Source organism: Salmo trutta, chromosome 9 (genome assembly GCF_901001165.1).
Source record: "Salmo trutta chromosome 9, fSalTru1.1, whole genome shotgun sequence".
Classification (NCBI taxonomy): domain Eukaryota; kingdom Metazoa; phylum Chordata; class Actinopteri; order Salmoniformes; family Salmonidae; genus Salmo; species Salmo trutta.
This window is the reverse complement of record NC_042965.1, coordinates 43,974,736-43,988,499: the sequence shown is the minus strand read 5'-3', so window position 1 is coordinate 43,988,499 and position 13,764 is coordinate 43,974,736. Positions and strand designations below refer to the sequence as shown.

Here is a 13,764-nt window from a genome sequence, read left to right as displayed (position 1 = left end):
TGATAACTAAGTGGCTCGGGGAACAAAACGTCGATATTTTGGGTCCATGGCCAGGAAACTCCCCAGACCTTAATCCCATTGAGAATTGGTGGTCAATCCTCAAGAGGCGGGTGGACAAACAAAACCCCTCAAATTCTGACAAACTCCAAGCATTGATTATGAAGGAATGGGCTGCCATCAGTCAGGATGTGGCCCAGAAGTTAATTGACAGCATGCCAGGGCGGATTGCAGAGGTCTTGAAAAAGAAGGGTCAACATTACAAATATTGACTCTTTGCATCAACTTCATGTAATTGTAAATATAAGCCTATGACACATATGAAATTCTTGTAATTATACTTCAGTATTCCATAGTAACATCTGACAAAAATATCTAAAGACACTGAGGCAGCAGACTTTGTAGAAATTAATATTTGTGTCATTCTCAAAACTTTTGGCCATGACTGTACAGTACTCACTGCATTCTAGCACTCCAGTACTCACTGCATTCTAGCACTCCAGTACTCACTGCATTCTAACACTACAGTACTCACTGCATTCTAACACTACAGTACTCACTGCATTCTAACACTACAGTACTCACTGCATTCTAACACTACAGTACTCACTGTGTTGTCTAACACTACAGTACTCACTGCATTCTAGCACTACAGTACTCACTGCATTCTAACACTACAGTACTCACTGCATTCTAACACTACAGTACTCACTGTGTTGTCTAACACTACAGTACTCACTGTGTTGTCTAACACTACAGTACTCACTGCATTCTAGCACTACAGTACTCACTGCATTCTAACACTACAGTACTCACTGCATTCTAACACTACAGTACTCACTGTGTTGTCTAACACTACAGTACTCACTGTGTTGTCTAACACTACAGTACTCACTGTGTTGTCTAACACTACAGTACTCACTGCATTCTAGCACTACAGTACTCACTGCATTCTAGCACTACAGTACTCACTGCATTCTAACACTACAGTACTCACTGCATTCTAACACTACAGTACTCACTACATTCTAACACTACAGTACTCACTGCATTCTAGCACTACAGTACTCACTGCATTGTCCCTGACAATAATTCCTATCTGATCTCTATATTCTGAACCTGACAGACACATGTAACAATCTGCCTAAACACACTGTACACTCTCTCTCTGTCTCTCTCTCGCTCTCTGTCTCTCCTTCTCTTCCTCCCTTCCCGCTGTCTCTGTCTCTCTCTGTCTCTCTCTGTCTCTCTCTGTCTCTCTCTGTCTCTCTCTGTCTCTCTCTCTCTCTCTGTCTCTCTCTGTCTCTCTCTCTCGCTGTCTCTCTCTGTCTCTCTCTGTCTCTCTCTGTCGCTGTCTCTCTCTCTCTCTCTCTGTCTCTCTCTCTCTCTCTGTCTCTCTCTCTCGCTGTCTCTCTCTCTCGCTGTCTCTGTCTCTCTCTGTCTCTCTCTGTCTCTCTCTCTGTCTCTCTCTCTCTCTTTCTCTCTCTCATTCTCCCCCCCCCACCCTGTCAGAGGCAGCAGAATGTTCTAAAGTACGTGACCGAGGAGTGGTCGTCTATAGAGTATGAGCTGCTGAGAGAGCGGGGCCTCTGGGGGCCCCCCATCGGATCCCACCTGGACAAGTTCCTGCTGGAGATGACTGAGGGGCCCTGTCGCATGAGGAAGAAGATGGTCCGCAACGACATGTTCTACATACATTATCCATACGTCCCCGAGCCTGAACCCAGCACTAACGGCCAAGTACAGGTAATGTAGTAATACTGTAATAATACTATAATACTACTATAATAATGTAGTAGTACTGTAATAATACTATAATACTACTATAATAATGTAGTAGTACTGTAATAATACTATAATACTACTATAATAACAACGACATGTTCTACGTATATTACCCATACTTCCCCGAGCCTGAACCCACCACTAACGGCCAAGTACAGGTAATGTAGTAATACTGTAATAATACTATAATACTACTATAATAATGTAGTAGTACTGTAATAAAACTATAATACTACTATAATAACAACGACATGTTCTACGTATTTTACCCATACTTCCCCGAGCCTGAACCCAGCACTAAAGGCCAAGTACCGGTACTATAATAATGTAGTAGTACTGTAATAATACTATAATACTACTATAATAATGTAGTAGTACTGTAATAATACTATAATACTACTATAATAATGTAGTAGTACTGTAATAATACTATAATAACAACGACATGTTCTACGTATATTACCCATACGTCCCCGAGCCTGAACCCAGCACTAAAGGCCAAGTACAGGTAATGTAGTAATACTGTAATAATACTATAATAACGACATGTTCTACGTATATTACCCATACGTCCCCGAGCCCAGCACAAAGGGCTCTTTACAGATACTAAAGTACTACAGCATTATGAAGGACAATGACGTGTTGTAGTAACCAAGTTCAAACACTAGGTTAAACCGTCAAAAGTGTAATGTCGTTGTATAGAAAAAAAGCTTACCTTATTCTCCCTACTGTTCCAGTATGTGACCTGTACAGAGCAGGAGATGGGGGTTTGTCCGTCCGTTCATCACAGCCCATGAATGGAGTCTTTGTGAGCGAAATCATGCTACATGAATTAGCCTCATCAGCCACATGACTCAGCCAAGTTCTCAATCGACCCCAAGGGAAAAAAACAAGGACTCTTGTCAGAATGGGAGATATACACAAAGTGTACAAAATATGCTCTTTCCATGACATAGACTAACCAGGTGAATAGAGGCTGTTCTGAGAGAAAAGGGTGGGAAGGGTGCAACTCAATATTATGAAGGTGTTCCTAATGGTTTGTACACTCAGTGTATGAATGCATATAAACCAACAGTTAGTACCGTTGGGGGGGACTAAAAGGTAAAGGTCGTGCCACGGTATTGGCAGAATCATTACACACAGAAAATGTCATTTTTAGTGCCTGATTGCAACTATATCTGAAGTCCCAGACTGACCCGTCTTCCTGTAATACTCTGTCCTGCTCCAGCCCAGCTCCTGTCCTCCTGTAATACTCTGTTACTATGTCCTGCTCCAGCCCAGCTCCTATCCTCCTGTAATACTCTGTAATACTCTGTCCTGCTCCAGCCCAGCTCCTATCCTCCTGTAATACTATGTCCTGCTCCAGCCCAGCTCCTATCCTCCTGTAATACTCTGTCCTGCTCCAGCCCAGCTCCTGTCCTCCTGTAATACTCTGTACTGCTCCAGCCCAGCTCCTATCCTCCTGTAATAGTCTGTCCTGCTCCAGCCCAGCTCCTATCCTCCTGTAATACTCTGTCCTGCTCCAGCCCAACTCCTATCTTCCTGTAATACTCTGTTACTATGTCCTGCTCCAGCCCAGCTCCTATCCTCCTGTAATACTCTGTTACTATGTCCTCCTCCAGCCCAGCTGCTATCCTCCTGTAATACTATGTCCTCCTCCAGCCCAGCTGCTATCCTCCTGTAATACTCTGTTATTATGTCCTGCTCCAGCGCAGCTCTTATCCTCCTGTAATACTATGTCCTGCTCCAGCCCAGCTCCTATCCTCCTGTAATACTCTGTTACTATGTTCTGCTCCAGCCCAGCTCCTATCCTCCTGTTATACTATATCCTGCTCCAGCCCAGCTCCTGTCCTCCTGTAATACTCTGTCCTGCTCCAGCCCAGCTCCTGTCCTCCTGTAATACTCTGTCCTGCTCCAGCCCAGCTCCTGTCCTCCTGTAATACTCTGTCCTGCTCCAGCCCAGCTCCTATCCTCCTGTAATACTCTGTCCTGCTCCAGCCCAGCTCCTATCCTCCTGTAATACTCTGTTACTCTGTCCTGCTCCAGCCCAGCTCCTATCCTCCTGTAATACTCTGTTACTATGTCCTCCTCCAGCCCAGCTCCTATCCTCCTGTAATACTCTGTCCTGCTCCAGCCCAGCTCCTGTCCTCCTGTAATACTCTGTCCTGCTCCAGCCCAGCTCCTATCCTCCTGTAATACTCTATCCTGCTCCAGCCCAGCTCCTATCCTCCTGTAATACTCTGTCCTGCTCCAGCCCAGCTCCTGTCCTCCTGTAATACTCTGTCCTGCTCCAGCCCAGCTCCTATCCTCCTGTAATACTCTGTTACTCTGTCCTGCTCCAGCCCAGCTCCTATCCTCCTGTAATACTCTGTTACTCTGTCCTGCTCCAGCCCAGCTCCTATCCTCCTGTAATACTCTGTCCTGCTCCAGCCCAGCTCCTGTCCTCCTGTAATACTCTGTCCTGCTCCAGCCCAGCTCCTATCCTCCTGTAATACTCTATCCTGCTCCAGCCCAGCTCCTATCCTCCTGTAATACTCTGTCCTGCTCCAGCCCAGCTCCTGTCCTCCTGTAATACTCTGTCCTGCTCCAGCCCAGCTCCTATCCTCCTGTAATACTCTGTTACCATGTCCTGCTCCAGCCAAGCTCCTATCCTCCTGTAATACTCTGTCCTGCTCCAGCCCAGCTCATATCCTCCTGTAATACTCTGTCCTGCTCCAGCCCAGCTCCTGTCCTCCTGTAATACTCTGTACTGATCCAGCCCAGCTCCTATCCTCCTGTAATACTCTGTCCTGCTCCAGCCCAGCTCCTATCCTCCTGTAATACTCTGTCCTGCTCCAGCCCAGCTCCTATCCTCCTGTAATACTCTGTTACTCTGTCCTGCTCCAGCCCAGCTCCTATCCTCCTGTAATACTCTGTTACTATGTCCTCCTCCAGCCCAGCTGCTATCCTCCTGTAATACTATGTCCTCCTCCAGCCCAGCTGCTATCCTCCTGTAATACTCTGTTACTATGTTCTGCTCCAGCCCAGCTCCTATCCTCCTGTAATACTCTGTCCTGCTCCAGCCCAGCTCCTGTCCTCCTGTAATACTCTGTCCTGCTCCAGCCCAGCTCCTATCCTCCTGTAATAATCTATCCTGCTCCAGCCCAGCTCCTATCCTCCTGTAATACTCTGTCCTGCTCCAGCCCAGCTCCTATCCTCCTGTAATACTATGTCCTCCTCCAGCCCAGCTGCTATCCTCCTGTAATACTCTGTTACTATGTTCTGCTCCAGCCCAGCTCCTATCCTCCTGTAATACTCTGTCCTGCTCCAGCCCAGCTCCTGTCCTCCTGTAATACTCTGTCCTGCTCCAGCCCAGCTCCTATCCTCCTGTAATAATCTATCCTGCTCCAGCCCAGCTCCTATCCTCCTGTAATACTCTGTCCTGCTCCAGCCCAGCTCCTGTCCTCCTGTAATACTCTGTTACCATGTCCTGCTCCAGCCCAGCTCCTATCCTCCTGTAATACTCTGACCTGCTCCAGCCCAGCTCCTATCCTCCTGTAATACTCTGTCCTGCTCCAGCCCAGCTCCTATCCTCCTGTAATACTCTGTCCTGCTCCAGCCCAGCTCCTATCCTCCTGTAATACTCTGTCCTGCTCCAGCCCAGCTCCTATCCTCCTGTAATACTCTATCCTGCTCCAGCCCAGCTCCTATCCTCCTGTAATACTCTATCCTGCTCCAGCCCAGCTCCTCTCAGTGTCGTCCTCTGGTCCCCCTCATGATCTCAGCCTCAGCCCTGACTCCCCTACAGTTAGCATCTGTCTGACAACAGGGTGAACTGACTTGAACAGACTTGCCATTTATACACTGTGTGAAGCCATAGTTAGGAGTTGGTTAGACAGCCCCCAAACAGTGGATGCATGGTGGATGGCTGTCCAGTAGATGGTACAACGTGTGTCTACGAGCCTGAGCCTTGCCTCGTCATGGAAGGTCCATTTACGGGACCGTTTTGGATACAAATTTCGATAACTGTTTCACTTGAAACGACTCAATGAGCTTCTGTGTGGTTTGAGCATTTTGCAAACATGATTGACACTGAATGGATTTCAATGGACTAATTGAAAGCCGCATCAATTAGCTTCCTGTTTTTTGGGGGGGTTTTGATGCTTATTCGTCAGTGTTCTTCATGTCAACAGCCTCCCATCACGAATTAACCTCTCCTCTCTTCCTCTTCCTCTCCCCTCTTCCTCCACTCTCTTCCCCTCTTCCTCCACTCTCTTCCCCTCTTCCTCCACTCTCTTCCCCTCTTCCTCCACTCTCTTCCTCCACTCTCTTCCTCTTCCTCTCCTCTCTTCCTCCACTCTCTTCCTCCACTCTCTTCCTCTTCCTCTCTTCCTCTCCTTTCTTCCTCTTCCTCTCTTCCTCCACTCTCTTCCTCTCCTCTCTTCCTCTCTTCCTCCCCTCTCTTCCTCTTCCTCTCTTCCTCTCCTCTCTTCCTCTTCCTCCCCTCTCTTCCTCTCCTCTCTTCCTCTCCTCTCTTCCTCTTCCTCTCTTCCTCCACTCTCTTCCTCTCCTCTCTTCCTCTCTTCCTCCACTCTCTTCCTCCCCTCTCTTCCTCTCCTCTCTTCCTCTCCTCTCTTCCTCTCTTCCTCTCCTCTCTTCCTCTTCCTCTCTTCCTCCACTCTCTTCCTCTCCTCTCTTCCTCTCTTCCTCCACTCTCTTCCTCCCCTCTCTTCCTCCCCTCTCTTCCTCTCCTCTCTTCCTCTCCTCTCTTCCTCTTCCTCTCTTCCTCCACTCTCTTCCTCTCTTCCTCTCTTCCTCTCTCCTCTCTTCCTCTCCTCTCTTCCTCTCCTCTCTTCCTCTCCTCTCTTCCTCTTCCTCCCCTCTCTTCCTCCCCTCTCTTCCTCCCCTCTCTTCCTCTTCCTCCCCCCATCCAGAAGCCGGTGCGTTATCGCCGAGCGATCAGCTACGACAGTAAGGAGTACTACATGAGACTGCTGTCAGGGAACCCTGGGATGTACCAGCACTCCGTAGAGCAGGACACTGAGGGAGAGACCACTCGGCAGGAACCTGGAGAGGTGCACGGAGAGGATACCATCGCCAGAGTCAAAGGTAAGACGGACAGAAGACACATAGCAAGACAGTAGTGCTGAGTGATTAGTGCTTTTTGAGGTCGCTTCAGTTTCAGTTAGATTATTTTATTATTCTTAATTTATTATTTTTCTCCCCCACTTTTGTGGTATCCAATTGGTAGTTACAGTCTTGTCTCATCGCTGCATCTCCCGTACGGACTCAGGAGAGGCGAAGGTCGAGAGCCGTGCGTCCTCTAGCCGCACTGGTTCTTGACACAATGCCCACTTAACCCAGAAGCCATCCGCACCAATGTGTCGGAGGAAACACCGTGGTGTCAGCGTGCACTCTGCTCGGACCGCCACAGGAGTCGCTAGTGCGCGATGGGACAAGGATATCCCTGCCGGCCAAACCCTCCCCTAACCCGGACAACGCTGGGCCAATTGTAGACTCTAACCCAGGGTCTCTAGTAACACAGCTAGCACTGAGATGCAGTGTCTTAGACCACTGAGACAGAGCCTAGACTCTAACCCAGAATCTCTAGTAACACAGCTAGCACTGAGATGCAGTACCTTAGACCACTGAGACAGAGCCTAGACTCTAACCCAGGGTCTCTAGTAACACAGCTAGCACTGAGATGCAGTGTCTTAGACCACTGCGCCACTCGGCTGTTATAGCAGCAAAGGGGGAACCAACTCCATATTAATACCCGTGATTTTGGAATGAGATGTTCGACGAGCAGGTGTCCACATACTTTTGGTCACGTAGTGCATCTCAAGAGAAACTGAACATTCAGCTCACAGAAGAAAGGAGAGGATAAAAGGAACGAAATGGAATTCAAATAATTGAACCGAAAGATGTTAATCGCTCAGCACTACAAGACACACACACACACACACACACACACACACACACACACACACACATTAGAGACATGAGAAGAGGTCATTCAGTTATACTAAAACACAGCTCTCAGAGAGACTGTGAGGAAACTAAACTGCATGTATGACTGTTTACTGCCTCTATCGAACATCAGTAGGCTAACTACTGACAGCGTTAAAGGTACTCCACATTCACACCATCACCAAGGTCATAGTTACTCACACACTTGTTTGTACACACATTTTTTCAGATTACATTTATTAAGAGTCAAATGTTCTTCCCCCCCCTCCAGGTCTGGTGAAGGCCCCTCTGAAGAGGTCACGCTCCACCACAGACAGAGCTGATGAGGAACAAGACCTGCTCCAGGAACAGATCTTAGAGTCAGGAGGTCTGGACGAGGAACAGAGGACAGACAACACATCACTGTTACGACTACTGGAGGAGGGAGAGAAGGTAAGAGGACAGGGGGAGGAGGTCAGACGAGGAGAGGAGGTCAGACGAGGAGAGGAGGTCAGACGAGGAGAGGAGGTCAGACGAGGGGGGAGGAGGTCAGACGAGGGGGGAGGAGGTCAGACGAGGGGGGAGGAGGACAGACGGGGGGGAGGAGGTCAGACGAGGGGGGGGTCAGACGAGGGGGGTGGAGGGCAGACGGGGAAGAGGTCAGACGAGGGGGGAGGAGGTCAGACGGGGACGAGGTCAGACGAGGGGGGAGGAGGTCAGACGGGGACGAGGTCAGACGAGGGGGGAGGAGGTCAGACGAGGGGGGAGGAGGTCAGACGGGGGGAAGAGGTCAGACGGGGGGAGGAGGTCAGACGGGGAGAGGAGGTCAGACGGGGAGAGGAGGTCAGACGGGGAGAGGAGGTCAGACGGGGAGAGGAGGTCAGACGGGGAGAGGAGGTCAGACGAGGGGGGAGGAGGTCAGACGGGGAGAGGAGGTCAGACGGGGAGAGGAGGTCAGACGGGGAGAGGAGGTCAGACGGGGAAGAGGTCAGACGAGGAAGAGGTCAGACGAGGGGGGAGGAGGACAGACGGGGAAGAGGAGGACAGACGGGGAAGAGGAGGACAGACGGGGGGAGAGGAGGACAGACGGGGGGAGAGGAGGACAGACGGGGGGAGAGGAGGACAGACGGGGGGAGAGGAGGACAGACGGGGGGAGAGGAGGACAGACGGGGGGAGAGGAGGACAGACGGGGGGAGAGGAGGACAGACGGGGGGAGAGGAGGACAGACGGGGGGAGAGGAGGACAGACGAGGGGAGAGGAGGACAGACGGGGAGGGGGGGACAGACTGGGTTTATTCTGGGGTCCTAACTAACCTAAATGTTTGTAACCATGAATCTAACCAGTATGTTGTATCACCAGATCCAGCACATGTACCGGTGTGCCCGGGTGCAGGGTCTGGACACCAGCGAGGGGCTGCTCCTGTTCGGGAAGGAGCACTTCTACGTCATAGATGGTTTCACCATGACCGTCAGCAGAGAGATCAGAGACATCGAGACGCTGCCCGCCAAGTGAGTTGATTAACTTTTTCTATGGTCCTTTATGAACACCTAACCCTTATTCACCCTTCATAACTAACACTCGGGATTCGACGAACCAAGTGCTTCGTTTATTAGATGAATCGTGGGCTTTTGATGGAGCAGCTTTAGTATTGCAAATGGATTGTGGCGTCTTTCAATGTAATTGTCTACATCATATCCAATCCCCCATATGTTTTTGTGTTTTTTATAAATATATATTTTTTTAAATATATTTTCCTTTACTATTTTCTTCTAACTCTACCACCCCTCCCCTAATGGACAACAACACTTAGGCTTCTACTCCTAACTTATACATACTATATACATTTTACATTAGTTAGCTTCTTTTTTTGTAATTTTTTTGGTCCCACCCAATCTCCGAACACTATCCAGTTTTGATCTATATTTGCCATATATGTTTGCTGGTTCATGAATACGGTGTATTCGGACCCCTTCCCTTTTTCCACATTTTGTTACGTTACAACCTTATTCTAAAATGGATTAAATAAAAATTGTTCCTCATCAATCTACACACAATACCCCATAATGACAAAGTGAAAAACAGAAATACCTTATTATACCTCAGTATTCAGACCCTTTGCTATTAGACTCGACATTGAGCTCAGGTGCATCCTGTTTCCATTGATCATCCTTGAGATGTTTCTACAACTTGATTGGAGTCCACCTGTGGTAAATTCAATTGATTGGACATGATTTGGAAAGGCACACACCTGTCTATATAAGGTCCCACAGTTGACAGTGCATGTCAGAGCAAAAACCAAGCCATGAGGTCGAAGGAATTGACCGTAGAGCTTCAAGCTTCAAGACAGCACTGTGTCGAGGCACAGATCTGGGGAAGGGTACCAACACATTTCTGCAGCATTGAAGGTCCCCAAGAACAAAGTGGCCTCCATCATTCTTAAATGCAAGAAGTTTGGAACCACCAAGACTCTTCCTAGAGCTGGCCGCCCGGCCAAACTGAGCAATCTGTGAAGGGTGACCAAGAACCTGATGGTCTCTCTGACAGAGCTCCAGAGCTCCTCTGTGGAGATGGTTGTCCTTCTGGAAGGTTCTCCCATCTCTGCAGCACTCCACCAATCAGGCATTTATGGTAGAGTGGCCAGACAGAAGCCACTCCTCAGCAAAAGGCATATGACAGCCTGCTTGGAGTTGCCAAAAGACACCTAAAGACTCTCAGACTATGAGAAAGAAGATTCTCTGGTCTGATGAAACCAAGATTGAACTCTTTGGCCTGAATGCCAAGCGTCACGTCTGGAGGAAACCTTGCACCATCCCTACGGTGAAGCATGGTGGTGGCAGCATCATGCTGTGGAGATGTTTTTCAGCGGCAGGGACTGGGAGACTAGTCAGGATCGAGGGAAAGATGAACGGAGCAAAGATCCTTGATGAAAACCTGCTCCAGAGCGCTCAGGACTTCAGACTGGGGCGAAGGTTCACCTTCCAACAGGACCACGACCCTAAGCACACAGCCAAGACAATGCAGGAGTGGCTTCGGAACAAGTCTGAATGTCCTTGAGTGGCCCAGCCAGATCCCGGATTTGAACCCCATCGAACATCTCTGGAGACCTGAAAATAGCTGTGGAGCGACGCTCCCCATCCAACCTGAGGGAGCTTGAGTGGATCTGCAGAAAATAATGTGAGAAACTCCCCAAATACAGGTGTACCAAGCTTGTAGCGTCATACCCAAGAAAACGTGAGGCTGTAAACGCTGTTAAAGGTGCTTCAACAAAGTACTGAGTAAAGGGTCTGAATACTTATGTAAATGTGGTATTTCAATTTTTATGTTTAATACATTTGCAACAATTTCAAAAAATATGTTTTTGCTTTGTCATTATGGCTTTGTCATTATGCTGTGTGTATATCCAAAAAAGTTTAACTGGAAGGGAGTACTCTAGGAGAAGTTTGAGTTTTGACATGTCTCTCTGTCTCCAGTCTGCATGAGACCATCATCCCCAGAGGGGCGAGGCAGGGTCAGAGCCAGCTGAAGAGGACCTGTAGTATCTTTGCCTACGAGGACATCAAGGAGGTCCACAAGAGACGGTACCTGCTGCAGGTGAGCACTAACTTTTTCAGTTCTACCCACAAATTTTCTATGGGATTGAGGTCAGGGCTTTGTGATGGCCACTCCAATACCTTGAATGTGTTGTCCTTAAGCCATCTTGCCACAACTTTGGAAGTATGCTTGGGGTCATTGTCCATTTGGAAGACCCATTTGCGACCAAGCTTTAACTTCTTGACTGATGTCTTGAGATGTTGCGTCAATATATCCATATATTTTTATTTTCTCATGATGCCATCTATTTTGTGAAGTGCACCAGTCCCTCCTGCAGCAAAGCACCCCCACAACATGATGCTGCCACCCCCGTGCTTCACGGTTGGGATGGTGTTCTTCAGCTTGCAAGCATCCCCCTTTTTCCTTCAAACATAACGATGGTCATTATGGCCAAGCAGTTCTATTTTTGTTTCATCAGACCAGAGGACATTTCTCCAAAAAGTACGATCTTTGTCCCCATGTGCAGTTGCAAACCGTAGTCTGGCTTTTTTATGGCTGTTTTGGAGCAGTGGCTTCTTCCTTGCTAAGCGGCCTTTCAGGTTCTGTTGATATAGGACTCGTTTTACTGTGGATATAGATACTTTTGGACCTGTTTCCTCCAGCATCTTCACAAGGTCCTTTGCTGTTGTTCAGGGATTGATTTGCACTTTTCGCACCAAAGTACGTTCGTCTCTAGGAGACAGAAGGCGTCTCCTTCCTGAGCGGTATGACGGCTGCGTGGTCCCATGGTGTTTGTACTTGTGTACTATTGTTTGTACCGATGAACGTGGTACCTTCAGGCGTTTGGAAATTGATCCCAAGGATGAACCAGACTTGTGGAGGTGTACCATTTTTTTTTCTGGGATCTTGGCTGAATTTTTTTTAATTTTCCCATGATGTCAAGCAAAGAGGCACTGAGTTTGAAGGTAGGCCTTGAAATACATCCACAGGTACACCTCTAATTCACTCAAATTATGTCAATTAGCCTATCAGAAGCTTTTAAATCCATGACATCATTTTCTGGAATTTTCCAAGCTGTTTAAAAGGCACAGTCAACTTAGTGTATGTACACTTCTGACCCACTGGAATTGTGATACAGTGAATTATAAGTGAAATAATCTGTCTGTAAACAATTGTTGGAAAAATGACTTGTGTCATGCACAAAGTAGATCTCCTAACCGACTTGCCAAAACTATAGTTTGTTAACAAGAGATTTGTAGAGTGGTTGAAAAACAAGTTTTAATGACTCCAACCTAAGTGTATGTAAACTTCCGACTTCAACTGTATATTAGGGCAAAACATGGCAAATCGTTTTGAGACAGAAAAATGAGAAAATCTATCATTACTTGTTTGACAAGTTCCGGTATCCCTCCCTGTTTCTGTCTTTTTTTTAATTTCCTTTGGTGCCTAATTAATGTGATCCTGAGTAATGAACAAAACCCTTCTGATGTTCTGTCTGTGTTCCAGCCCATGGCTGTGGAAGTTTTCTCAGGAGATGGGAGAAACTACCTGCTGGCCTTCCAGAAAGGAGTCCGCAACAAGGTCTACCAAAGGTTCCTAGCCGTGGTTCCCTCGCTGGCTGACAGCTCAGAGTCCGTCTCAGGACAAAGGCCCAACACCAGCGTAGAGCAGGGGTACCGTCTACCTTTCTGTAGATTCTATGTGATAAACATCTATCTTTTCATATTTTTGTTAAATCTGTTGTGTATTTGGTTATGTGTTAAATCGTCCTATAGTTGCATGAATGTCCTCTATTGCTTTTATAAATCCTTCTATATTGTTTCCCATCAGGTCTGGGCTACTCAGCACTCTGGTAGGAGAAAAATCTGTCACCCAAAGATGGGAGGTAAGTCTGTTTTTACCAGTGCTATTACTGTACGATCTCCTACCTGAGGACAGTGTTAGCAGCAGGTCTGACAGCAGTGTGTCCTCTGTGATCCCTTCCATTGCGTGGTGAGATCAGTAACTATAGTGTCCTCTCTGTGTCTCTGTAGTGTGGTGAGATCAGTAACTATAGTGTCCTCTCTGTTGGTGAGATCAGTAACTATAGTGTCCTCTCTGTGTCTCTGTAGCGTGGTGAGATCAGTAACTATAGTGTCCTCTCTGTGTCTCTGTAGCGTGGTGAGATCAGTGACTATAGTGTCCCCTCTGTGTCTCTGTAGCGTGGTGAGATCAGTAACTTCCAGTATCTGATGCATCTCAACACCCTGGCTGGTCGCTCCTACAACGACCTGATGCAGTACCCTGTCTTCCCCTGGATCCTGGCTGACTACGACTCTGAGGTAACAGCACAGTTACACTACCCTATATAGACCCTGAGATAGACCCTGAGGTAACAGCAGTTACACTACCCTCTATAGACCCTGAGGTAACAGCAGTTACACTACCCTATATAGACCCTGAGATAGACTGAGGTAACAGCAGTTACACTACCCTATATAGACCCTGAGGTAACAGCAGTTACACTACACTATATAGACCCTG

General features: G+C 47.8%; 1 protein-coding gene across 1 annotated transcript in view; it reads left to right on the top strand.

The window, feature by feature from the left end:
• LOC115199678 (WD repeat and FYVE domain-containing protein 3) overlaps positions 1–13,764 on the top strand; it is a 99,761-nt gene that overhangs the window by 58,628 nt on the left and 27,369 nt on the right. Inside the window, exons 30-37 of the mRNA XM_029761984.1 lie at positions 1,510–1,743; positions 6,696–6,870; positions 8,003–8,163; positions 9,070–9,218; positions 11,181–11,301; positions 12,748–12,914; positions 13,072–13,126; positions 13,443–13,562. Of these exons, the coding sequence (XP_029617844.1) occupies positions 1,510–1,743; positions 6,696–6,870; positions 8,003–8,163; positions 9,070–9,218; positions 11,181–11,301; positions 12,748–12,914; positions 13,072–13,126; positions 13,443–13,562 (1,182 nt within the window). The remainder of the gene's footprint in view (positions 1–1,509; positions 1,744–6,695; positions 6,871–8,002; positions 8,164–9,069; positions 9,219–11,180; positions 11,302–12,747; positions 12,915–13,071; positions 13,127–13,442; positions 13,563–13,764) is intronic.